At 41.4% G+C, this 27,898-nt stretch overlaps 1 protein-coding gene across 1 annotated transcript in view; it reads right to left on the bottom strand.

The window, feature by feature from the left end:
- PITPNC1 (phosphatidylinositol transfer protein cytoplasmic 1) overlaps positions 1-27,898 on the bottom strand; it is a 116,992-nt gene that overhangs the window by 60,870 nt on the left and 28,224 nt on the right. Inside the window, exons 2-3 of the mRNA XM_077328420.1 lie at positions 12,264-12,412; positions 6,789-6,877 (exon numbers count right to left, since the gene is read on the bottom strand). Coding sequence (XP_077184535.1) covers positions 6,789-6,877; positions 12,264-12,412 — 238 coding nt within the window. The remainder of the gene's footprint in view (positions 1-6,788; positions 6,878-12,263; positions 12,413-27,898) is intronic.

The following is a 27,898-nucleotide window of genomic DNA, read 5'->3' as shown; positions in this document are numbered from 1 at the left end:
GAAGGTGCTACTTGTAGACAGTGTCACCCCCCATGGCCTCATGGAGCTTCTGTGCCCCATTTCCAGTTTTCCGATCTTCCATGCCATTGGTCTCAAATTTTTGATGGTCTTGGAAACATTGCAGCAAGACCAAGGTGGTATCCATACAGAAAGGTAAAGTCTACATCTTCTCAATCCCACCCAGCATTATTCTCCCTGCTGCTATTGTCTATGATAGCTGCCCCCAAAGCATTCATCCCTTCTCAGATTGCAAATTGCAAGCCTCACATGACTGATTCATGAGTAAACATCCACAAGGCAGAGGCTTTTCCTGACTGGCCTGGGTACCAGCAGGGGGGCATTTCTGGGCCTCCCACAGCCCCCCTCCTGAAGGCTGTTTGCTTGCTCCCCCCTCCCCATGCCCTCTGAGTTGAAAGAGGCTAGGGTAACTTTCTGGCAGTGAGGCATGCTCTGAGGCTGCCTCCTCTTCCATCCAGCAAACTTCTGAAACTGGTAAAGGATTAGAATTAGAGAGCTGACTCCCTTATTAGCCTTCCTTGTCAAGGGCTCCCTTCCGATGAGTGCTTAACTACCATGGTGGGACATTCCTCGCTGAGGGCAATCTCCAATTGGGGGAATATTTCCAGGTGTGAGTAATCAGGTAGGGAATGACTTGTCTACATGCAATTTGAGTTGATTGGCCCTCACTGGCAGACTGCAGTTTGACCTGATTAGCCCTTATTGGCAAAGTGTAATTTGAACTGATTGGCCTCATTGGCCTAGTGCTCTCTCCCTATTAGCTGCACATCCCCAGGGAGGGTCAATCATGTAGGGAGTGATTTGTCCGCATGCAATTTGAACTGATCGGCTCTCACTGACAGAGTGCTCTCTCTCTCTTTCTATTGGCGGAACACCCCCAGAGAGGGCCAATCAGGTAGAGAATGCGCAATTAACTTGAGCTTTATTATGTTTAGTGATAGTGATGATTTCATGTACCACCAAGAACAAAAATGGGATGTCTTCAATTTTCATACAAGTTACAGGTAAATACCTTTTGTGTATAATAAATACACCTTTTGTGTATAATAATACACCTTTTGTGTGTATATATAAAAATATATAATAATATACACCTTTTGTGTATAATAAATACCTTTTGTGTATAATTAGGCATGCCAGAAGAGATTTTTGAGAAACGGAGTGCTAAATGCATCAAGACAAATATATTATCTTACAGTCAAAATATTTTTCTTTTCAGTAAATACAGTGTTCTGGTGCTATATTGAGAAACTGGATACTGGATTTCATAGTATAATACGGTGGTCCCCAAGCACCGCGGCTCCCTGCCTCTGCAGGGCTGCGCATACACGTTTGCGCCATGCACGGCAACAAACACGCATGCACAGCACTCCAGCGCATGTGCGCATGCGTGGCCGGGTCGCACATGCGCATTTGCGCCATGCGCGGCCACAAACGCGCAAGCATGGCCGGGCGATCGCCCTCCCTGCCACCGCCAGTCCTCAGCCTGAAGAAGGTTGTGGACCACTGCGGACCATAATATATAAGATCAGATATTGAGAGCCAGTTTGGTGTAGTGGTTAGGAGTGCGGACTTCTAAACTGGCATGCCGGGTTCAATTCTGCACTCCCACACAGCCAACTGGGTGACCTTGGGTTTGCCACGGCACTGATAAAACTGTTCTGACCGAGCAGGGCTCTCTCAGCCTCACCCACCCCACAGGGTGTCTGCTGTGGGGAGAGGAATGGGAAGGTGATTGTAAGCCGCTTTGAGCCTCCTTCGGATAGGGAAAAGCGGCATATAAGAACCAACTCTTCTTCTTCTTCAAATGTAAATCAGGAATGATTCCCTACCTGATTGGCCTTCTCTGGGCCATTCCATATATGTTCTTAATTACTGCAGTCCAATTAATATCTGTTAAACCATTTTGGCATGTATGGATTAAACAAATTATTGACAAAAGATACATGTTCCTGCAAGAGTGGTGCTCTATAACTTGTATGCCTTTTTGAAAAGCAGAATATTAAAGAGCTGCATCAATACAAAGCTAGAGATTAGGGAGGACAATATTTTGGTGGTGTTGGTCACCCTTGGTGGCCCAAAGAGCTGGGCAAGCAATGAAATTTGTTTTCATTTGAAGTTTGGGTTGGATCTAGTGAGCTATAGGTGGAGCTAAGGTGGTTCTCAGCAGTCCTACCAGCATACTAAACAGAGAACACATGGGAACATGCAAGGAATTAGGTGAGAGGGGCAGAGGACACTAATTAAAGCCCAAATAGAATGCATTCCAGAGGTTAGGAAAAGCACTGGCAAGTCTAAAAAGAGGTCTGTGTTGTTAAAAATACAATTCAAGGTAGTTATAAAAACTGAAGAGGCTAGTTCTGATTGTTTTTCTTGTGTTCATTAATAATTGCTGTCTGTAGCTCTATTGAGTGTACCTTTTAACTGATATGTCAATAAAGGCTGGATTGATTGATTGGAAAGTAGAATTGGAGGGACTACAATCTCTGGAAAAATAAATATAAATAAATAATTAGGTATGCCAGAAGAGATTTTTGAGAAACAGGGTGCTAAATGCATCAAGACAAACATTTTAAATATATATATATTGAGCAGGAAATCAGCCAGAGAAGCAGCGGGGCCTTTGGATGACCCTAGAATAAAGGGATTGCTAAAGGAAGATGGGGAGGTGACAGAGAAGCTCAATAACTTTTTCCTTCTGTGTACAATGTGGAAAGTGTGAGTCCTGTTTCCATGCGACAGCCCCTATTTTCAAGAAGGAAGACTGAAGAACTGAGCCAAACTGAGATGACCAGAAATGAAGTTCTAAATCTACTGGTGAATTTAAAAATCAATACGTCCCTAGGTCCTGATGGCATCAACCTGAGAGTTCTTAAGCAACTTAGATGTGAGATAATTAATCTACTAACTCCTCATGTGTAATTAGCAGGAAAATACTATCTAAACTGGCCAAGTCTGAAAAAGCCAAAAGATATTTCTAATTTTTAAAGACCACTGGTTTGCTGATGTTAACAGGCATTTAAAGGGCTTATATATCCTTTAAATATTTTCTGAGTGAACTCATGGCTTGAAGAAGGTGTTTAAAGGGATTGCAAGCCCTTTAAGTACCCTTGTATTTCAATTGTGCTGTGACTTGCAAAAGACATTTAAACTTTAAGGGGACCATGTTCCCTTTAAATGCCTTTCCTGCACTTCCACTGAAATCAATGAAGGATCGTTGTATCTTCTTTGAGAGCCCATAAAATTAGACCTGCAGATTCAATCCTTTTCAAATGGGGGAAGGGGGGGAGTTGAGGAGAGACACCAGCAGCTGTATTGCAAATTTGGTGTCTCTATCTCAAAAAACAGCTGCTTCCCAGCCCCAGATACCTCTAGATTAATTCTTCATTATAAACTATGGTGATCATTGACTATAATGGTTCCCACAGGATATAATGGAGCCAAAAAGTTCTAGCATTTCCAGATATTTAACAAATCAGCATACTATGCCAGTATTGGGAAATCAGTAAATATGATATTTTGGAGGTTCAATATACACAAACCCTAAAAATACTATTTTTTGCACACCCCTATATGTATTCCCTGAAGAAGGAAGACAGAAGGAGAATAGATGCTTTCAAATTATGGTGTTAGAGACAAATGCTGTGAATACCATGGGCAGCCAAAGTTACCAACAAGATAGTTTGAGAGAGGAGCAAACCAACTATGTCATTAGAAGGGAAAATATTACGGCTAAAGCTCAATTACTTTGGACACATCATGCAATCAAACTCGCTAGAAAAATCATTAATGCTCGGCGTGGTCAGCAGCAAAAGGAAACGTGGTCACCAAAGGATCCGCTGGGTCAACATGATCAAAGCCAATACAGGGATGACCATGAACAAACTAAAAGAAGTCAGAGATGGGCACATGGAAAGACACATGTGCTATAGTATCGCTGAGGGTCAGACACGACTGAACAGATGGCGTCATCATCATATGTATATGGCTTTCGACAGGGGTGTGGCATTGTGACCACACAGGAACTTTGTGCTGGATTTTGGAAAAGTAGCAGGAATATCAGAATGATATCTACATCTGCTTTATTGACTACAAGAAAGCTTTTTATTGTGTGAATCACAACAAGTTGTGGAAAGCCTTGCAAAAATTGGGCTTGATCAAAAATTGATCAAACTGACGCAGTCACTCTACGCAAACCAAGAAGCCACTGTACATACAACATTTGGTGACAGTAACTGGTTCAAAATAGAGAAAGGAATGCACCAAGATTGTATTCTTTCCCCCTTCCTGTTTAATTTATATGCTGAGATCATTATGAGAGAGACTGAATTCAAAGAATCAAACACTGGAATTAAGATTGGACAAAGGAATATAAATAATCTTCAGTATGCTGATGACACTACCCTCCTAAAGAAGGCCTATAACAGTTGATCACAAAGGTCAATGAAGTAAGCAGGAAATTTGGCCTTTTCTTAAACACTAAAAAGATAAAAATAATGACCACTGCAAAAAGCAGACGTCACAATAACAATGAATGGTGAAGAGATTGAATGCCTTCAAGAACTCATTTTTCTTGGATCTCAAATTGATTAGACTGGTGATTGCAGTATGGAAATAAAATATTGAATTGCTCTGGGTTGCTCAGCAATGATGAGTTTGAACCCAACATGGAAAAGCAAGGACATAAGCCTGACTTCCAAATATAGATTAGTTAGATCTATCATTATTTCCAGTAGCCACTTAAGGTTGTGAAAGTTGGATGATGGAAAAATCAGACAAGAGAAGAATCAATTCATTTGAACTCTTGTGGTGGAGAAGGTTTCTGTGAGTTTCATGGATGGTAAAAGTCATGAACAAGGAAATACTACAATACATAAAGCCTTATCTATCACTGGTAGGCAAAATCATGAAACTCATTTACTTTGGCCATATCGTGCAATCCAACTCAATGGACAAAGTAGGTATGTTAGAATTGGAAAAAGGAAACCACACAAACAAAGAACGGGGTGGTTAGATAAGATAAAAATGAAAATTACAAAACTAAAAGCAGCAGTGCAAGATCAGAAATCGTGGCGGCACTTGTGCCACAGGATCACCAAGAGTAAACTCGACTCAATGGCTAACATCATGTAACATCACTAAATTCAGCTGCTGTACCATAAGACTGGAGAGTAACTGGACAGTAACAAATTTCTGACACTGAAATTATTTCCGCATATCTTTAAAATTAGTGTTACACCGAGTGGCGTAACGCTAAATAAAATTGCACCTCCTGGCTCCTCCTTACCTTTTTTGCTGTCTCACTCTTCTCTGCCTCCCTTTTGCACTTCTCCCCCTCCACAAGTGCTGCTGCAAATGGCGGAAGAGAGCAATGCTATTTACATGTGACTCTCTTCCGCCAGTCAATCAAGCCAGGCAGCCAATCCCCTTTCCCCATGTTTTAAAGGGCCTGCAATGCCCACTATTTAAAAAAAAAACAGTACTTCTCTGTTGAAACGCCTATGTATCTAATCATAGATGCATAGTGCTTCTTTATCGCCACCCCTTATAGAATCATGAATCTTGCTTCTTTTAAATATCTTGTTCCTGATTGTGTGTGTGTGTGTGGGGGGGGGAGCTTGGAGATGCATGCTTTGTGCTACAACTTTTGGGGAAATTGTTTTTGTCTTTGCATGCATGAATGAACACCTATTCATTGCTCCAGGTAGTTCATTTTTTTGCTGGTTGCTCTCTTGTAGGTAGTTGGTGAATCCACTTTTGGGGATTCACCAACTAGCACTTTAAAATGGCGGATATAGATAGCTGGTTGCTGCTTGGATGCTGGATGTTGGTAACATCATGTGGAGGGGCTGGAATATAAAGACTACTTATGGTAAACATTACACTATATATAGTTAAATGGTACGGAAATGCCATGAGAATTGTAAGACTCATGTGGACTAACAACCAGTGGAGTCAGCAGTAGGGAGTATGAAGGGCACAGAATTACCCTTTCTGCCTGTTACATGCATTGATATGGCTGTTAATACACACCTATCCTGTGATGTTACAAATAAACTTTCATATGCTTGGAAATAGCAGCTGTGGAAGGGTACTGTGGGAAAGGTCCACAATTCTTGCACATAAGGATAACTGGATTCCTCTACTCAAGTGAAAAATCATACAAGAGGAGAGATGGATGATTCCTGGCAGTTCCCAGAGCACCCCCATGTCAGATCTAATACTGTCCCTCGGGATTCCCTAGTGCAGTGGGATGCAGGACGAGAGGAGAAATCATGAAAGGGAAAGGCAGCAGAGATTTGTTCTTTGATCAGGGCTTTTAGTCACAGTTCTCTGAATGCAATGGTACTTGATGAAACTCTGAATATGTAACAGTTCAGTACACAGAGACGTGTGACTTATTGGCACTACTGATTGGGACCTAGTGTACAATATTATTCAAATTGATATCTAAGTAAAAGCTTATCGAGTTGAACTATACAAAAGAATCTGGATTAGGAGCCAGCACTAGAATGGAATGAACAAGGAATGAAGGCCAAGATCTAAATCTCACATGATGTATTGCTGTTTAAGGATTAGGATTTTTTTTCATTGATCAATTACAGGTTTTTATATTAGAAATGTCTGGGAAAATACAAATAACCTGAATCCTATTAAGTATTGCTGAATTTAAGATCTGTTTTCAGGCTTGTACTATGGAGCTTCAAAGAACAAATATAACTTTTATCCTCTAAAAAATTTCTTCATAACAACTTGACAGAAAAGCTTACCTGTAATTGTGTAAGGATAATAATTCCAGGCTTTCTCAGTTACATAAAAGATTTTGGGAACAACAGCTCTTGCCCAGCTTGGAAGTTTGCTGCAAAGAAAAAAATTAAGTATTGAGTAACAAGATTAAGTCCAAAGAACTTAATTTCCCTAAAGGATGAGTATAATTATGGAAGATATAGTGGCTCCTGTCACCAGAGAAACCATGACGCTTTGTGTATAAGGCCAAATATGGGTCTAGTACTCATACTATCTAAACACCGCCCGCGGCGCCACGGGTGCCGCGGACTAAATAATATGCTAAGGGCTTCTGGGGCGGGATCTGTCTGTGATGAGGAAGGGTCCGGATTGGACCCTTCCTCTGGACAGACAATCGGAGGGACCAATCGGCAGGCGCTTCGCGCCTGCCGATTGGTCCCTCTGATTCCCAGCCCCAGCAACTGCGAGCCGCGCACAGTGTGGCTCGCAGTTGCTCCTGGCCTGACACCCCAGGGAGCCCCCGGCAGCCGCGCACAGCGAGGCTACCGGGGGCTCCCTGCCCGGCGGCCTGACGTAGTGAGAGGCGCAAAGCGCCTCTCACCGTGTCAGGCCGCCCCCTCAAACAGCCGCCGCCGCTGAGAGCCCACCCAGAGGACCGCCGCCAGGGGACACAAAGGTTAGTTCCTAGCGCCCACTGTATTCCTCATACAGCGGGCTATATTACTAGTAGTTATATAAAAGCCCAGATTATATCTTGAATTGCCAACAAAAGTGTGTTTAGTCAAGGTTATGATATTCCCAGTTGCAATGTATGGCTGTGAAAGTTGGACCATAAGGAAGGCCGAGCGTCAAAGAATTGAGGCTTTTGAACTCTGGTGCTGGAGAAGACTCTTGTGAGTCCCTTGGACTGCAAGGCGAACAAACTGGTCTGTCCTAGAGGAGATCAGCCCTGACTGCTCCTTAGAAGGGCAGATCCTGAAGATGAAACTCAAATACTTTGGCCATCTCATGAGAAGGAAGTACTCCCTGGAGAAGAGCCTAATACTGGGAGCGATTGAGGGCAAAGAAGTAGGGGACGACAGAGAATGAGGTGGCTGGATGGAGTCACTGAAGTAGTACGTGCAAACTTAAATGAACTCCGGGGAATGGTAGAGGACAGGAAGGCCTGGAGGATCATTGTCCATGGGGTCATGATGGGTCGGACATGACTTTGCACTTAACAACAACAATATTGTGAATACTAGTGCAACACACACCGTTGCTTCCTATATCTTCCAAATGGCCTCCCAAACTGTATGGGAACTTGGGTGTGACCTTGGATGCCTCGTTGACACTGGAAGCCCAGGTCAAGAAGGTAGCAGGCCAGGCTTTTTTCCATCTTCGCCAGGCTCAGCTACTAGCGCCCTACCTGTCTCCTGACCCCCTGGCCACAGTGATCCATGCGACAGTCACCTCCAGAATAGATTTCTGTAACTCGCTCTACGCGGGCCTACCCTTGCGCCTGAACCAGAAATTACAGCTGGTGCCGAATGCAGCTGATAGGGTCCTCACAGGAACATCTTGGAGGACCCACATCCAGCCTGTGCTGAGGCAGCTGCATTGGCTTACGATTGCTAGCTGGATCAGATTCAAGGTTTTGGTTTTAACCTTTATGGCCCTCCGCAGTCAGGGACTTGGAAGGATGAAAGACTGAGTCAACCTTGAGCCGGCTGCTGGGATTGAACTCCCAGCCTCATGGGCAGAGCTTTCAGACCGCATGTCTGCTGCCTTACCACTCTGCGCCACAAGAAGCTCTATATACAAGTAGGATTTTAGTTAATTTCTAAATTCGTCTTCCCAAGTGCCTATAATTCTTCCCTTGTCTTTAATCTAGAATAAATAGTAGTCCATTACATTTTTAGGTTATATCCTTGTATACGGCAAAACTTTGCCTTCCTTAGACTCCAGTTACCACTATAAAGATTAACAAGTTTCTGAATAGGGAACTTGTGCTACAGTTGATGAAAAACTGCCTCAAGAGACCAGCAGAGTGGTTACATGCAACAAACTAATTTTTTAGGTCAGTTCCCTTCATCAATAAATATAGATCTCCCAACTAATACACATACTGACAAGTTAAAAAAGGAAAACAGACTATTTGATAAAGACAGAACCTTCTATATTTGTTTGCTTGAAATATCCTCCCTGATAACATTAACTTTGTAAAAAAAAAAGATCTTGTATTTGATTTGTTAAATTTTCAGAATACTTGTATTTAAGAATAATTTTTTTTCATATCACATATTAAAAAATGTTTATAGAATTACCCGGGGGTGGTGGGGGAGGACTACAAGGACTTTGCTTTGTATTCCGTGCCCATACTGTTTCCTCTTCCTCCTCCTAACAGCCCTGATAGCCTCTCACCTTTCCTTGTTTCATTCTCTCCTTCCTGCTCAGTGACCAACTAACTTTTTATCTGCTCCCCCTTCTTATGGTAACACTGTGGGGTTTTCAAGGCAAGAGACATTAAGGGGTGGTTCATCATTGCCTGCCTCTGCATAGTGACCCTGGACTTCTTAGTCGTATCAGTCAAGTACAAAGATGGTTGGAAACGATTTAGTGGGGAGGATGCAGTCAAAAAATTGAATAATAAATTAAAAAAAAAACAAGGCCTGTTTAGCTTTTGAGATTTGACAATAAAAGGCTAGCCTGGGTCATACATGTAGGGTTGTCAGGTCCTCCCTGGTCACTAGCACAAGATTGGGGGGGGTAAGAGTTGTGAGATCAAGGTTGGGGAACTCTTAGATATTTGTGAATGGAGCCTGGGGAGCAACCTCAATGGGGCACAATGCAATCAAGTTCACTCTCCAAACCATCTGTTTTCTCCAGAGGGGTCAGGAAGTGAGGTGCAATTCTGGGAGATGCTCAGGTCTCACTTGTTGGAGGTTGTTGGATTTTGGTGGGAAAAGGTCATGATGTCTGCAGGTTTGGCAGGGAGTCAGTGATTTTAAGCATTTTGAAGGTAAGTTGTCATGGGTCAGCCAAGACTCAGCAAAGCTGAGTATTCCTCAGAGGAAGAGGGGCCGGCAGAACAAGTCAAGAGGCAGCAGAAGCCAACAAACAAGAGGAGGTGCAAGCATGCCAAGACTTGCAGTCAAGAGCTTGTATAGTCACCTCGACATCCCCAGATCTGATCCAGCAGATGAAAAGTAAGATGCCTGTTTCCAGCCCTCTAGGATCATCTGCACAATTAGAGAAGTGAAGGTGAGGGCTTAGAGCAGAGCTGCAGGCTAAAAGCAGAAGTGCTCATCTTATGATTAAATGTCAGCTACCTGCTAAGAGTGATGATGAGTTGTTGTAGGATTGAGACTCAGCAGCTGGCATTTAACATTACATTTCTCAAGGCCCATATGTCTCATGTTATAAATATCAAACAAACAAGAACCTACTTTGTTATTACAACACTCAAAACAATGGAATCCCCATAATTTAACAGAGATATTGGATATTTTACTACATATGTTAACCTCATTCAGCACTTACACCTGCATTCTTAACAATCCCACAGAAGGCCCATAAATCTTAAGTAATAGATTAGGATAGTAGATTGTAATGTGAAACAGTGAATAGTAGAATGTAATATAATGTGGAACAATAGATTATAACAGGGGTGGCTAAACTGTGGCTCTCCAGATGTCCATGTACTACAATTCCCATGAGCCCCTGCCATCCACATGTGGGAATTGCAGTCATAGCATTACCACATAGCAATGCATAAGTGCCTTTAAAAAAAATAATTTCAGGGCTGGGGAGCGGGGAGAGAAAGTTTCAGTCTACAAGAGAACTGTTGTGTTGCGATTGATGGCTTTGCTGTGATTGACAAGCCAAGAAGGGGAGGGAGAAGTTTGGCTTGTTTTCCCTTGTAGCCTCGTCAGAAGGCAAAAAGCCTCAACACGGCAGAGGGAAAACGCAGGAGGAGGGCTGCAAACACAAGATTTACCATCCCGTGTTTGCCAGCAGGAAGCCACTCGTGTTTCACCCCTCCATGTGGAAATGGCCCAAATATTTGGGCTTGATTCAGCTGATTTGTGATTCAACTGAAAAAGACCACATCAAACAGCTGATCTCTCGCAGACATACTGAAGCCGGTCTTTCTCTCTAGCAGACCCTCTGTTGCTCACTGCAGCATCAAATGATTCTGCTAAGGAGACATCTACACTGGGGGGAGGTACCTAAATGGACCTAGGTTTTCTATTTTATTCCCACAACCACCCTATGAAATAGGTTAGGGTGGGAGAATGTGACTGGCCCAAGATCACTTAGCGCTCTTCCATAGCAGGATGGGGTTTCCAGACCTGGATCTCTCAGATCCTAATCTAAAACTAACCACTCCATCATGCTTGTATGAAGCCTGCTATTGAATAGTTACAAGCAACTAAGACTGTCCATGGTTGTTACTGGGTCTGACCTCAGTAACATTATTCTCAAAGGCTAAAATAGCCCTGGAAAGAGCTGTTGCCCCACCCTAGCATTTTTATGACAGAAACAAAGGCTTAAAGCGAGCAATAATACTATGATTGCCTAGCAACCTTCACAATGGCTCGCACAGAGGGCATTAGTTTCTTAATAGTAAAGGTGCTACTTCTATTATTTGGAGAGTTTTAATCCCCTGATGTTTTGTTATTTTTAGATTTCTGATTTTTCTGAAAGCCTGGGGCTTCTCAGCTTTGTAGAAAGATCTGGTTTGTAGAAATATCTCCATGGTTCCATTCTCTTGATTTATATATCTACAGACTGGGCCATGTTGAGAATTAGATGTACTACCTGATACTGGCTATATGAAGGAGTGCACTTTTCAAAAGTAGTACTTGGACATTTCTCAAGAGTGATGATACCTGTCATGTCTGCACCTGTTGCACCTCCAGGCATAGTAACCACCGGAATGCCTCAGGCTGCCATTCACTTCTGAATGCTTTGTAAACTGAGCGGAGAGTAGCTGTGGCTGAAGATGAACAACCTCGAGTTGCAGGTCTCCTCTACCAAACTACCTTCTGTTCTGGTTATATATTTGTGACTCACTGTCCCAAATATTACAAAATTGCTTTGAGTTTCCAGTGCTTCACAAAGCTGAAGGAAACCACGCGTGCTTAGTGCTGCTGTTCTTCCAAGTTCTCACCTCTTAGGAAACACCTCTTGGCTAGCATACATACCAACTAATCTAGTAAGTGAAGTTGTGGTTACTGCTTTCACACAAAAAGGCTGCTAAATGTAATTAATGATTAAATTAACGATAACAAGAAAATAATGGAATTTGGAATTCTGTGTCTCTGCTGTGCTGTTTCCCAAAAGAACACGGCATTAATGAAAACAAAATTATGTTAAACTGAAAGTGGTTTTCTTTATATTTTCTTGAAGCCGACAAACTGCAGAGGAATATGTTTACTTATAAAATATCAACACTCTTCTGACCAGAGTATTACAGGAAGATACAACGACAGCATGTCTGCAGAAGCACTTACCTGTTCAGATAAACTCGTTTTTCTGTCAGCTGACCATTCCCATAATTTGGATCTTCATAAGGCTCATTCTGCACCACTTCTACTCCTTCTCCACGATCACTCTGCTCATGGCTATGTTTACTGATCATGTACAGCTGTCCAATTCTGTACTACAAAGCAAAAGAAGAAAAAAAATTAATCTTTGTTTTAAAAAAAACATCAAAACACAAACTCTGTTTGTGGGTTTAAATTTTTTTTTAAGTACTGGTACTGATATAAAGCCTCTTGTGGCGCACAGTGGTAAGCGGCAGAAATGCCATCTGAGGCTGTCTGTCAATGAGGTTGGGAGTTCGATCCCAGCAGCTGGCTCAAGGTTGACTCAGGGCCATTTCGCACGGGGATCTTTGTTGCAAATTGGTCACTGAATGAAAAATCGCCATTTAAAATAGTGGAATTCGTCGTTTTGCATACCTGGCTTTGTAGTGGAATCAGTTGCGTTTTTTAGCGTTTCCCACAGGCTTCCGGTCTCGGCAGAAATCGCTAGAAAGGAAGCGCCATTGCCAAGCTCGTCCCGCCCCTGGCCGTCAAGCAGCCAATGGGCAGCCGTTAGCATGCTCCCAAACAGCCCCTTTCCCTTTAAGAAAGGTTTTTAAAAAAAAAAAACACACCCATTGTAACGAATCTGAGTAGATTCGTTGCAATGGAGAGACCCATCCAGCTGCCTGGGGTGTTTGAGCTGTAGTTTGATTGTTTGATCGTTAACACGCTGGCTCCGTTTGATTGTTTGATCGTTAACACGCTGGCTCCGAGTGAGAAAAAAAAAATCCCCCCCCTCTCACGGCCCGATTTTCGGCTGAATGGAATGTGTGAAACTGAAGGTCACTTAGTGACTGAAGGGGAGGGACTGAAGCCGGGGAAGCCTCTGTTTGAGCTGTCATTTGATCGTGGCCATGCTGCCTCCGAGTGGAAAAAAAAATCCCCCCTCCCCCCCCCACGGGCGCGATTTTCAGCCGAAACAGTGTGAAAAATAAAGGGAAAATACATCAGCAAACGGGCTTCTGCGGGCTTCTTGTGCTTAGTGACTAAACTGCTCTGAGGAGGGACTGCAGCCTGGGAAGCCTCACTGGCTAAACCGAGGCTCGCCGGTGCGTTGATCTCCACTCGCTCGGGGGAAAAAAAATGGCGATCGCTTCGCCGGAAGTTTGGAGGACAGGCTCAGGAGGAGGGACTTTGAAGAACCCACAACAATGGTAACGCACAGGTCTTTATCGCTATTGTTGCAGATTGGTTGCAGGAGTGTATCGCTATCCGGAGGGTGAATCCACTTTTCTGGATTCCCCTGAAAGCGCCACAACGAAGCGCTTTTTGCTGATTGGTTTCAGGATTGTTGCAGATTGTCTACGACGTCGTGGGTTATGGCAAATTAGTAGCGTTTCCAATTAGCAACCATTGTGCTATTTTGAAGCCGTGCGAAATGGCCCTCAGCCTTCCATCCTTCCGCGGTCGGTAAAATGAGTACCCAGCTTGCTGCTGGCGGGTAAAACAGTAATGACTGGGGAAGGCACTGGCAACGCCACCAGTATTGAATCTGCCATGAAAACGCTGGAGGGCATCACCCCGATGGTCAGACATGACTCGGTGCTTGCACAGGGGATACCTTTACCTTTACTGATATAGATGGTTGCACAGATTTCAACCAATTCCCCCCTCAGAACTTGGGAGACCCCCTCCCCCTAAGGTACATAGTACCCGTAACGCCACAAAAAAAGCTCTACCCTTATTATAATTAGCATAATTAAAATTCTTTTATGAATTACCTTGAGGACTGAAAAGATTTTGATTAAAAAATTAATAACAGCAAGTGTTTATAAAGCCTTCTTTATACATGCACCTGACTTCCTCAACTTTACCATTGAGAACCCCCAGCTTTGTACTGCTACCTCAATAATCTCCTTTTGCTGCTAATGCCAAGTTTGTTCGTTGAGAAAGTCTATGGCAAACTGACAAAATGAACATAAAACAAGATACTTCTGTAACTTCAGGTTTCAGCTTTATTTTAGCTGTTCTGAAAAAAGAATCCTACTTTGAAAACTTAATAAACAGCAAAAATTATATGTCAAATGTATACCACAGTTCATTTTTGAACACCATGTTTCTGGAAGTACTTTGTAGATTCATAACCGAGCTGATTTCATTATTGCCAAATGCTTAGGTACTTATATATCCTTTTACCTGGGATAATACTTTATGCATGTAACACTGCACAATAGCAGCTCATTCAAGGATGGTTTTACCATTGATTTCAATGCAGATTATTTCACAAAATTATTATACAGAGCTAACAATGTATTTAATAACAGAAAGGTAAAGAGAGAAACAAAGATTAAAACTTTGTATTTCTTGCAAACAATTGCCTGGGTGCAGTGTTTGAATTCTATAGCGTAAGGTGGGGGGCCCCTTCATTAAATCCACAAAGCCTATTTCTATAGTTTTTGTTCTCCCTACTTGACTCATAAGCCACACACCCAGCTCTGTTCTTACAGGCTGTTTATAGATTATTCATAAACCTGTGAAATTATAAAGATGTCCTGTTTTCTGACACAGTGGGTATCACAGAATCACAGATATAGGATGCTTTGGGATGATCCTGCGTTGAGCAGGGTGGTTGGACCAGATGGCCTGTATGGCTCCTTCCAACTCTATGATTCTGTGATTCTGTAATATTTAATACAGTCAAAATCAAACATGCTAGACCAGCCTTTCCCTATTCCAAAGTAAGGCTTTCCTTCTGAATAGGAAATATAATTTTTTATTAATTATTATTTTCCTATAACAATTAACTTCAATAATAACAATAAAACAACTTATAACTTTAAATCTTGGTGTAGTGGAGCCACCTTGGTGTAGTGGTTAGGAGTGCTAAACTGGCGAGCCGTGTTTGATTCCCCACTCCCCCTCCACATGCAGCCAGCTGGGTGACCTTGGACTTGCAACAGCATTGATAAAGCTGTTCTGACTGAGCAGTAATATCAGGGCTCTCTCAGCTTCACCTACCTCACAGGGTGTCTGTTGTGAGGAGAAAAAAGGGAAGGCAAATGTAAGCCACTTTAAGACTCCTTGGTAGAGAAAAGTGGCATATAAGAATCAACTCTTCTTCTTCTATTCCCTGTAGCTGCAAAATGTAGTAAAAATGTAGTAATCAGTTTGCACACTAATCAGTCCAGGATAGGAGAAGAGTACAGAGTAGGGCCACTATGAATGATATTCAGTAGCTTTATTGGCCCCAACCAAACACCTGGCAGTCTTGTAAGTTCCTGCAGGTTCCACAGCTCTTCCAAGAGCTCATTCCACCAGACTGGGACCAGGTCGAAGAAATTCCTGGCCCTGGTCGAGAGCAAACATACATCTCTCAGGCCAGGGATCACTAGCCTGTTCACATCAGATGAGTGGAGCACTCTTTTGGAGTTATAGTCTTCTTTAAGGGCCATGTTCTGTGAAGTAAAATAATATAATATTGGGAAAGAAATGTGAAACAACGCAGCAGCTTAATTTTGCAACTGCATTCTGCAATGTCCCAGCTGAATATTTTAAGTTCTTTTTTCCTCAGCTGGTCATAAACCATTACATCTGTAAACCGCTCCGCGGTAATAAATAAAAGGCTAAGGAAAAGTTGGGAGGAGTTAGGGCGGGCGCTGTCTGGGATAAAAACTCGGAGGGGTGATTTGCCCCTCCGACTGTCACTCACTCCTGGACCAAGTAGGCAATGGGGAGGCGCGCAAAGCACGCCTCCCCATTACCTGCTTGGCCGTCATGGACTACGCCTTGATGCGGGGAAAGGAGCAGGAACACCGCGTCAAAGACGCGGTGGCCCTGCTCCTTTACAGCCACACACCCTCCCAATTTGCCCGGGGAGCGGGGAAGGAATCCCACGCCTCCCATGAAGCCTTCCCGCCACGACGCTGCCACGGCACTTTATAAATGGGCTTTGTTTCTAGTTGTTTAATATCAGGAGAATACGGTCCAGAATACCCATTCTTAGACTGAATCTCAGGTTGAAGCGGTACTGGAATAGGGGTAGCTAAGCATTCAAATAGTACAGGAGCAAACCTCCATGAGGGAACATCCCTGGGATATTTTATTTTTATATAAGTAGGGATTCGACCCACTGGCTTTGGTGAATGGAGGAAGTAATTTATGATTGATGGGGATTTCCTAGTTTGATAGATTAGTATTTTTTTAAGAACCAGGAGTCTTGCAATCTTCCTTAGCCGCCTCTGCTTTCTATTTGAGCGCCTGATGTGATTAATTTAGCTTATAGCATGCGCATGATAATATGAGGCTGCTCTGAAACTGAGAGGGCTCTAAATGAATCTAAAAAGCTGTCATCAACTGCATTAAAATCTTTATCCTTCATTGAAATGGGGCCTGGTAAGTGCTGCTTAGGTGGCAAGCAACTATTTCCCCTCTCCATAAGCTAGGGCTACATATGTTTCTCAGGAGATGAAAAATTAATCAGCAAGTTTTCTTTCTCATTTGCCCCCAAGGGGGGTGGGACAAATCATCTGGCCTACGTGACTGTGTTTGTTTGATGGAATCAGAGGGTTAACAGATGGTACTTTAAAAGACATCTGAGGAATGATGCCATGTGAATGCATCTACTCAGACTTAGTCACCACTAAAGATAGAATTCTGGGCAGAAAAAAAGAGAAGCATCAGGCTGCCAGAACAAATACAGCGTGTCAGTCTTACATAATATTTAATATTTATGTTTTCAGTACTTTGATTAAATAGAGCTACTAGATGCTCTCTAATCTGCCACTTGTTCTCAATGTTTTGACATGACTTCTAATGGATAAATGTTCAAGAGAGCCCTATTGGGTTGAGAACAGGAACAATTTCTGCACAAGGAATATTTTGCAACACAGCCTTCACATTTTGGTGGTTTATTAAGGCCCCTCCAAATGACGTTGCTAACCCCCTGAGGGTGTTTCGCAATGCAGCCATTTTTAAAGCGCAATGTGGTAAATCCAGGAAAGTGGATTTACCACCCTCTATCGGGTGTCCCAGGGGTGAACAAGCAGCCAGCAGTTGGGATAAGAACATATGGAGGGGGAAACACACTATAGGCTCTTGAGTGCTAGTCCACCCTCTCTGCTTGCTCACCATTTCCTGCCCTGCAGTATTTCAACCACCATCTTTATCTCCAGTCATCCTAAATGGCTGCTGTCATCTTGCCACTCAAGCTGCCAAACCACTGTCCCTTCCGTTCCTCTTCTCTCCCACTCTGCTGGGCCATCTGACTGACACTCAGCCTTCCCCCCTCGCCTTGGCCCTCTTCCTCCATGAGCACTTCAGAAGCGTAGACGCCACCACTGCCACCTCCCCCCTGCACATGCACACATGCTTCCCCGTAAGGCTTCACTGCTCTTGCCACCACCACTGCCTCCTCCGTACACATGCATGCAAAATAGAATGGAAATAGGGATTAAAAGAGATAAACTGGCATCTTTGTCCAACCCCACCACTTTATTACAAAAAAACAAAAAAAAATACACGCAAAAAAACCCCTCCTGATTATTTCTTTTTTGGGGTTCCGGTTGGGCAGTATTGCAGCTGTGTTCAGCTGTGCTCCAGGAAGAGTTCATTTATCTTATTTTAGTTCTTGTTTATAGTGATAGTGTTTATTGATTTTTCCCCCAGGTTTACCGGGTTTTAAATGCATTTTTTCTTTGTCTGGCTTTATAGTGTGTAGTTCATGATTTGAAGCTTGTTTGTAGGTTGGAATGTGGCTGTCTTTATTAAGCCTGAGCATACATCTTTCTGAGCCCAACTGAACCAATTATCTTGGCTGACTTAGTATAACCAGTCCTTTGTTTTGGTCCCCTCCCCCCATTTCCCCATGTTCTGTGGAATAGTCTTGGTGTTGTTATTGGCTCGCTTTTTGCTTTAATAGTTTGATTGGTTTTGGAGAGTAGCCAGAAAGGTAACAAGCTTCTGTTGATGTTGTCATTGGTTCATTTTATTTTGTCCTTGAACAGATGATTTTTTAAATTTAAAAAGATAAATTTTTAATTGTATCTAATTAAATAATTATAATAATTTTGTCTAATTTAATAAACTGAAATAAACAAGAAATTTAGTTAATTATTTTAAAGAGATTAACAAGTATTAATAAGGTTTATCTTTTATTATATTTAGTTTATATTGTATCAATCAATAAACCTTTAATGGCATAGTCTGAAAAAGGAATAAAAGTGAACAGAATAAAATAGGATATTAATAAAAGGAACTAAAATTAGATTTAATAGATAAACAGGGGTTATCTATATTTTATATCATATTTTATATTTTTAATATTTGGAAACAACTATTCTTAATTATTCTCTGTATGAAAAAATGATTTGGTACTTAAGTTGAACAATTAATGACAATAGCTATTATATTAATATGAGGAAGAAAAGAGTAATGTCCTTAGAATATATGCCTGTTAAGAAGCTGTGTAGAATGGTTACGTTTTTAAGAACCTCTCACCAATAAATATTTCCAAAGATATTACTCTTAATAATGATATCCCAACTTCCTCTAGCTCTAATGATTATCTCAGTAGTTTGTTCTAAGGACTTTTTAATCAAGTGAGTCACCCTGGATGAGATTCTGAAAAAGAATTCTGTTCAAAATAAGAAATCTGATGTTTTAGTCATGCTTGCATCCAGAACATGTTTAATTTTGGAAACCTTACAAAAATATTTGAGAAGATTAATTTATTTATGGATCAGATAGGTAATTTTCCATCTAATTCAAATGGACAGGTTGTCCTGCCCCTGAAGCTAAAAGATTTGCTAAATGAGCTTATCCAATTTCACATAAGATTTCTGTTGTAAATGGGCTAAATAAGGAGATAGAGGGGGAAATGGGGTGATGCGGTCTATACCAAGAACGGTAATGACTGGGGAATATTCTTGGTATATTCTTGGTATAGAATATTCATGGTATAGACCCCACACTCTGTGTCCTTGACTTTAGAACATAACAAAATTGTTTTGAATATATTTCCATATCAAAGTTCTATGATTAATTGCTCCTCAAAGCAAGCAGCTAAAAACATCTTTCTTGCTTGCTGCATAGGCACTCTTTGTCAACTGACCTAAATTATGTTGAACGTATCCCAGAGATTATAAAGGGTGAAAGGTTCAAATTGTATCCCCCACCCGAGAATCCCTTCATTAATCCTTTCTATCCACAAAAATCTAATATCCTGTGGAGTGTTCCTTGTCCAGACATATATCCTAATGGAAAAGTTTCCACTAGTTAAGAGCATGGGCTAGAGGAGAAGAATGGAGGTTGGAGGTGATGAGAGCCAATAATCCTCCACATCAACATCCTACAGATAATGAACACTTATATATCTTATACTCCCTCTGAAAAGAGTAAAAGGCCAGTCAAGTCTGCAGTAAAAAAATCAGATTAATATCCCTTCCTCCTTGAAGGGCATTACAACAGAATATCCCTTTATACTCTCTTCCCTACAGTGAGGTAAATTTTGCCTCCAAAATTAAACTCCCTGTCCCACCCTGCTGCTGTTCAATCTCTTTTGTTTTGTTCAGTCCTGGGAGCTTCAGGGAGGGGGTATAGCCACTTTTCATTACTACCTTTCTACCAGAATGGCACTGTTTTTTATTTAAACAAACAAAAGATTTTATGTACAAAGTGGGAAGGGTGGTTGGAATTAAGCTTTTCTTTATACTATTCAAGAGCCTCTTGTGGTGCAGAGTGGTAAAGCAGCAGACATGCAGTCTGAAGCTCTGCCCATGAGGCTGGGAGTTCAATCCCAGCAGCCGGCTCAAGGTTGACTCAGCCTTCCATCCTTCCGAGGTCGGTAAAATGAGTACCAAGCTTGCTTGCTGCTGGGGGGTAAACGGTAATGACTGGGGAAGGCACAGGCAAACCACCCCGTATTGAGTCTGCCATAAAAATGCTAGAGGGCGTCACCCCAAGGGCCAGACATGACTCGGTGCTTGCACAGGGGATACCTTTAACTTTACACTATTCAGTTTTTATTCAGTTAGAAGTTCTTAAATTACAGGATGTTCATTCAGATGTTAAGGTTTCTTTTTCACAAATAAGTTTCATTGTGTTTTCCCTAAAACACTTAGTTTGATCTTACATGTATTAATCATTGTGAAGCCAGTATTTATTATTTTATTGCATCACCTGGTTTGTTTAGTTTGATTTTTTTTGTAGAAAACAGAATATTTGAGAGGTGACCATTTTCCTCTCCAGTTAATCCTTGGCATTTCAGGCTGTAAATGCTCTTCCATCTGTTTTATCTTTCCAGCTAAGTCAGACTTATGGTGGGCTTAGACAAGTGCTGTTATATTCTCTTATATGAGACAAGACTATAGAGACATTCTTCATAAAAAGAGTTCAGAGTCTTTTATTGTATCCAAGAGGGTAAATCTGGAAACCTCATGGTAGAAAGTCTATTGCTAAAAATGACTGGCTTGAACAGCTTTTCTCAACTTTTTTTATTATTGAGAAACCCCAGAAGTGGCACGGTCATGCAGAATATGGATGGGAAGCATAGCTGTGTACATGCCCACCCGGGGCTCCTCCTCTTCCCTCCAGGTGTATCAGGTTCCTAAACTGAAGTTTCCTGTAGAAATAAAATATCAAAATCACATTTTGAGAAATGAGGGTCAACAAATCTGCTCTGCCATCCCCCTAGGTTCCAGGATAATAGTTTTAGTAGTTAGTTGGAGTTTGTTATCTTGTCCAGTTCTTCCCTTGAGTCTAAACAGGTATAGCCATCACTGGACAAAGGCCTACAAGCAAGAGAGCTAGACTTGCATGGAGATAGTGGACTTGTACTCCATTGGTTGGCAAATAGGAGTTCTGTCTTTAAGACTCTGAGACTTGTCTGAAGTTATGTTGACAAATGGAATTGCGACCGGAATGGCTGAAGATGTAGTTGTTTGGGTGGGCTTTGGTGTTGGAAATAAATCCTGAGTTGGAGGAGCTTTGTTAGTTTTCAGAAATTCAGCTTTTGACTTTTTAATCTGTTTGTAATTACCAATTGATCTATAGAAGGAAGGGTCAATAAGGATTTGATGAGATCCTCTTCAATTGAGTTTTCAGGTTGAAGATGATCAGAATTGGAAGGGGGACATTCTGGAGAACTGGCACAACTGATTAAGTCCTGTTGTGGTGTGACAGCTGGTATTTCCTCAGGAGAGTTATCTGCAGGTGTGTAGGTTTTGAGATTATAGCATTTTTTGCGCAGAGCAGATATTATACTACTGGAAAAAAACTAGAAGAATCCCTTTAAGTCTCAGACTAGATTTTTGGCATAGTAGTAATAAAGGTATCCTGAAGCTGTTAAAAGTGAGCATGATTCTCTGTGCCTGGTTCAAGTTATTGAGAGATTCTGAAAAGATTTATAGAAGAGCAATTATCTGTAAGTAAAGGTCTCAAATAGTTAATAGCCCTTCCACAGAAGGACCTGCCCTTTGTAACTATATATGACCAAGCAGACTTCATGATGTTATAAAATGTTGAAATTTTCTTTTTTCTTCTGGCCTCCTTGTGTTAGAATTCATATTACTCCCTGTGGTAGAAGCAGAAGAGGAATAAGGGAGTCAAACATATGAGGAAAATCCATTAGAAGTTGCTTTAATCTGGCTCTTGTCAGCTAGGCTTGAGACTATCTAAGTTTTAAGTTGTATGCTACTCCATTTCAAAGTGGCAAATACACATTCCACTATTTTAATTAATTAATTAATTAATTAATTAATTAATTAATTAATTTACCGCCCTCCCCGGAGGCTCCTTTAGTTGTCAGCTCCAAGAGCTCTATTACATAATTCCTACCATCCTCTTTGTAAGCAGCTTCTTACAATGAGTTATCTAGATTTTCTTCAGTTACCTCATTAAGGTTAGAAATATCTGCCAGGAGAGTGAAACAATTTGTAATAGGAATGTTAAACACTGTGGAGCGACTGGAAACAATGTAATTGCCTATTTTTGTCCGCTTTTGGACAAGTGATGAAATTAGATCCCCTGGTTCACATTGGCGTTTGACAGCACCTATTATTGAACTAAAGCGACAATGCAGGTATTTAGCCAGTTTATTAGCCCCCAATGGATTTATAATGTTATGGTATCATGAATCATTAAACAATTAACTTTAAAGAGAGATTAAGGCCTATAGGCTTGTAGCTGGGATGTGGTTAGTATACCCCTATGGAGAGGGTGGAGAAAATTACTCTTAATATAGCTCAAAAGGGTAAGTTCAAAAAGGTGCTTCCAAATCCCAGAACCTGCTTCCCCATCTTTGACCCTCAAAAGGAAGGGCAACATCAAGTGGCAACAATAAAGAAGAATCAACAGAATAAGATAAAACTTGTGGAGCAGTGCAAATGGCATTTCTATCTCATCGACATCTTGAAATACTTTTTCCTGCTCATTAAATATTAAATGCTTCAGAAAAACTCTGTTTTAAATTTGTTCATACATGTCTAAATAGCTAAATTATGTTAACAAGTTTTCCCCAAAACATGTCTTTTAAAGGAAATTTTGCAATGGGAAATGTGAGGCAGATTCAAAGGCAGTTGGGCCTTTGAATAACCAAGGAATAAAAAAGAAAGATGGGGTAATGGCAGAGAAGCTCAAGGAATTAGTTTCAATTATGTTCACTGTGGAAAGGGGGGGGGCACATGCCCACACCACAGCAACTTTTCACACCACAGCCATTATTGAGTTCTTAATGGAACTCAAATGTTCCATTCAGCCATTGTACCAGAAGACTAAAGAACAGTATATGTTACACATATTTTTAAAGGAAGGTCTAGAGAAGAAACAGAACATTACAGGCCAGTTAGCTTAACATCTGTCCCTTGCAAATTAGCATAAACTATTATCAAAATTAAAAATATTAGGCACATTAGAGGAACAAACCCTTCTGAGGAAAAATCAGCATGGCTTCTGCAAAGGGAAGTCCTGCCTCACCAGGCTTTTAGAATTATTTGAGAAAGTGAACAAGCATGTAGATAACAGTGACCCTATAAACATTACATACTTGGACTTTCAAAAGGCCTTTGTGAAGATACCTCACCAAAGGCTTCTGAATAAGCTTAGAAGTCAGGGATTAGAGAATGGGTCTTCTTATAGATTAAAACCTGATTAAACAGCAGGAATCAAAGAGTGGGCATAAATGGACAATTCACACAACGATCAGGACTGATACTAAAGCTGTTACTATTTAATCCATTAATAAATGAACAGAAACAAAGGAGTACTGTAGTTGCCAAGTTTGCGGATGACACAACATTATTCAGGATAGTGAAAACCAATGGCCAATGTAAAGAGCTCAAGAAGGATCTCTAAAAACTGGGTGAGTGGGCAATGTGACAAATGGAGCTCGATGTAAGTAAGGATAATATGATGCACACTAGAACAAAAAATCCCAGCTTCAAGTATATTCTGATACCAGCATCAGGAGGCAACATCAGAGAAACAACATCAGTTGTTGGCCTTTCAGAGTAGCTGGTTGGCCACTGTATGAGACAGTATGCTGGACTAGATGGACCACTGGTCTGATCCCACAGGGTTCTTATGTTATTATATTATGTTATTAAGAATGGTGTGGGTACAGAAGAGAGCAACAAAGGAGCCTCGAGACCAAGCCCTATAACGAAAGATCAAGGAGAGGTTCAGTCTAAATAAAAGAATATTCAGGGGGCATCACTTAGAGGAGGGCAGGGAGCAGTTGCTAATGGCAGCAGGCAACAGGATCATAATGTCACAAGGAAGTACATTTCTCCTATATAAATCTAGAGAAATCCAATTTAGTAGAGCCAAAGTCATAAAGAGGCTCGGAGCATTTATTTATTATATCTAGAGTCTCTTACTGTGGAAAATATTGATTTATGATGTTTTTTTCATTATCAATACATGTAAGGGGGAACAGAGAGTCTTTTTACATTTTTTTTATTTCAAGGAAAAATTATTCATTTCTTTCAATACATGCATGAATATTTTTCAATAAATTATGGACAGTTGTTATGCTATAGAACTTACTTGCTCCTCAAATCAAATGATTAAGTATCAACTTAAATCCTTTCTACTTCTTTCATAAAGGCAAAATAATGCCCCCCTTATTCTTGTGAGTAGTTTGTAAAATCTTCAGAACAAACCATTTGTTCTTTTGGTGAGCTGTATGTATCTTGCAAGACTGTTTTCCCATAGTGATGTTTAAGACAAATCTTTCTAACATCTATAGTGCAAGAAACATAACAGTAGACTCACTTATTAAGTCAATTGCTTATTAAACATGTGTTGAAAGATGATTGATACCCACCCCTGGCACCTAATAGTTACTGTTAACATTTCACAGGGTAAATCCATAATTAGACATATTAATCTGCATTATTCCCTTACAACTGTCTACAATCTCTGCATTTCTCACATATGCAGTAACACTTGAAACTACCTTATACTGAATGAGACCATTGATCCATCTGTACCTTCTAACTCATAATCGCAGTGACCACAGAATCCCCAGCAGAGATCTTTCATATAACCTTCTATCAAATCCTTTTAACAGAGATACTGAATCTTCTGCAGATTATCATTGAGCCATGGTCCCTCCCACAAGCTAAACATCTATTATATATTGCTCTTCATGAACTCTAATGTGACTAAGAATCTGAAAACTTGGTTCCCTCAGTGGGAAAACTAACACACAAACACCCTGAACCATTTCAGCTCAGGAAAATGGTGCAGGAGGAAAGGCTGAAGCCTTTACCCATGCTGTCACAATTGCAGTCTGAATTTGACAACATATATGGTAGAACTGAAAAAGTCAGGACATGGAGTGCAAACCCCAGACCCAAGCCCTTATACTTGTTGGTTGCATATCTAATCTGTAGAGAGATGTACTCTTTCCTGATATGCATCAACATCATATACCTCAACACAGGGGAGAGAAATGCAAAAAGTAGATGCCCTGCTAAGTGCCATTCCTGGGTAAAATCATAAGTCACGCTGGTCCCTGTATATTTCCACTGGGAAAGACCCATTAATTTGCAAGGCATCATTTCTAAAAATGATAACAATACAGTCTAAATGGATCGTGATTTGTGTTAGCAAGAAACAAGATAGCACACACAGACCCTTCGTTTTAAATAGATCAGTTGAGTTGTCATTTGGATACTGACAGCAAGATAAAAGGAGTGTAGTCATGCCAACACAAAATGCCTTAAATATCCCTTTGATGTACTTTGATGCTACCTTTTCATAAAGTATTTTAGGGCATTATACATAGTTTTCCTCGCTCCAATTTTATTCTTACAGAAAACCATGAGGCAGGCTGAGCTGAAAGAGAATAACTGACCAAAGGTGACCTAGTGAACTATGAAGCACATGGTTACTTGAACTCGGGTCTCTCTTGATCATTACACATAACACTTTCCTATCCAGAGTGTTAAAAGAAGATGGGAATAACTTTCATGCAAAAAGAAAATCGGTTCAAGAGGCGAGAAGAATGCAGTACATTCTTTCATTCTCATATACATATTTAAATAAAAAACAAAATTGTTTTGTTTTGGGAGAGGAAGTTGCTGGAGGCAGGACCCTGTATTTTTTTTATGTTTTGCTTTTAGGTCTTGCTCGGCTCATGCACATTTCACATTGATAATAAAAAAAACCACTGACATGTAAGATGTAGATTTATACTGTTACGTAATTAATACATGAAAACATTCATACAATGCCAAAATACATTCTGTAATATGTGAAAACAGACATACACTGTCAAGAAACGTTCTCCAAGGGCAGCAGCAAGGCATAAAATTAGGGTAATTAAAATGCCAAAATGTATCCAAACAAACCTTGAAGGAATTTGTACTTTTACTTGCCAGCATTTCGACTTCATTCTCTTGTGTGTCTCCCCCCCAAACTCTCCTCCCCCCCCAAACCCAAGTTCTTGTTCTTTCTGTCCCTTCACCTTCACACCTACAGGTTCAAGTCACAAGGGTAGCTCAGCTGGCTACCAGTGCCCTACTTAGCTCCTGAGCCACCTAGCCACCATGATCTATGCAATGGTCACCTCAAGTCTTGATTACTGCAACTCACTATATACAGGCTAACCCCTGACCCTGCTTTGGAAACTACAGCTCATCCAAAATATAGCTGCTTGGGTTCTCACATGGACACCTTGGAAAGCCAACATAAGACTGGTGTTGTGCAAACTGTATCCAATTCCAGGTTTTGGTTTTAACCTTTAAGGACTTACGCAGTCTGAGACCTGTGTATCTGAGGAACTGCCTCTTGAATATGAATCCCAGAGAGTACTGCAATCTAGTTATACCAACTGGTTAAGGATCCCTGGACCTAAAGAAATATGTCTGGCCTCAACCATGGCCACGGCCTCCTTAGCCCTGGCTCCTCCCTGGTAGCATGAGCTCCCCAAGGACATCAGGGCCCCGACTGCAGGGCCTTCAAGATGGAACCCTTCCACTGGACTTATAGTTGAGGCCAGCCAGGAAATTACACCTTCAAAATTACCAGGCCTCCCTCCCATCCCTTCTGGAGAACCAGTTTGGTGTAGTGGTTAGGAGTGCGGACTTCTAATTTGGCATGCCAGGTTTGATTCTGCACTCCCACACAGCTGGGTGACCTTGGGCTCGCCATGGCACTGATAAAACTGCTCTGACCGGGCAGTGATATCAGGGCTCTCTCAGCCTCACCCACCTCACACGGTGTCTGTTGTGGGGAGAGGATAGAGAAGGCAACTGTAAGCCACTTTGAGCCTCCTTTGGGTAGAGAAAAGCAGCATATAAGAACCAGCTCTTCTTCTTCTTCTTTCCTATTCCTCCTACCTTCTCATGCTTTTGTCAAACAATTTCATCCTTGGAATGTATTGCTTATGCTGATAATTCTTAATATTTTAAACTGTGATTTTAAAGTTTATAGATTTTAATGCTGAATCATTTTATTGTACACAATGAGTGTTTGTGGTTCTTGAGAAATAAATGAAATATAGACTCATGCATCTGTCACAACAGAAGCTTTAGAACACTTTGCCTTCTTCCCCGTGCACATCTGATCCAGTCCTCAGCAGTCACCACTTCCTATAAAGAAGATATTCCCTTGTTTGTTCCAGTAGTGCCTCCTTGAAACTTTCTACTGCCAGAGCAAGAAGCCAATCGTTTCTTTGCAAAAATGGCCAAATATGAGTATCCGATGGATGGATGGATGGATGGATGGATGGATGGATGGATGGATGGATGGATGGATGGATGGATGGATGGATGGATGGAGCTATGGAAGCCTCTGCCTTTTCACTCCCAGGGAAACCATGGCAGATGAAACTCACAATCTTATGCGTAGTTACATGCCAATAAGCCCAATGAACTGTGGATTTTATTTCTGGGTAAAGTTCAGGTAGAGAGCCAAACCTGTCTTTCACATGCTCCCCCTACCCCACCCCATCTTTCTCATCGTCCTCTCTGGCTGACATATCCTGTGTTCATGGTGAAACTTTATACACATGAGTGTAATATAATATATCACTTCCCAGTAAGAAATATGTAAGGGCCATTGTTCAGTGGTAGAATGTTGGCTTAGCATGCAGAAGGTCCCAGGTTCAATCCCTGGCA

The sequence above is a fragment of the Paroedura picta genome, chromosome 3 (assembly GCF_049243985.1).
Source record: "Paroedura picta isolate Pp20150507F chromosome 3, Ppicta_v3.0, whole genome shotgun sequence".
Classification (NCBI taxonomy): Eukaryota; Metazoa; Chordata; class Lepidosauria; order Squamata; family Gekkonidae; genus Paroedura; species Paroedura picta.
This window is presented reverse-complemented; position numbering and strand designations above follow the sequence as displayed.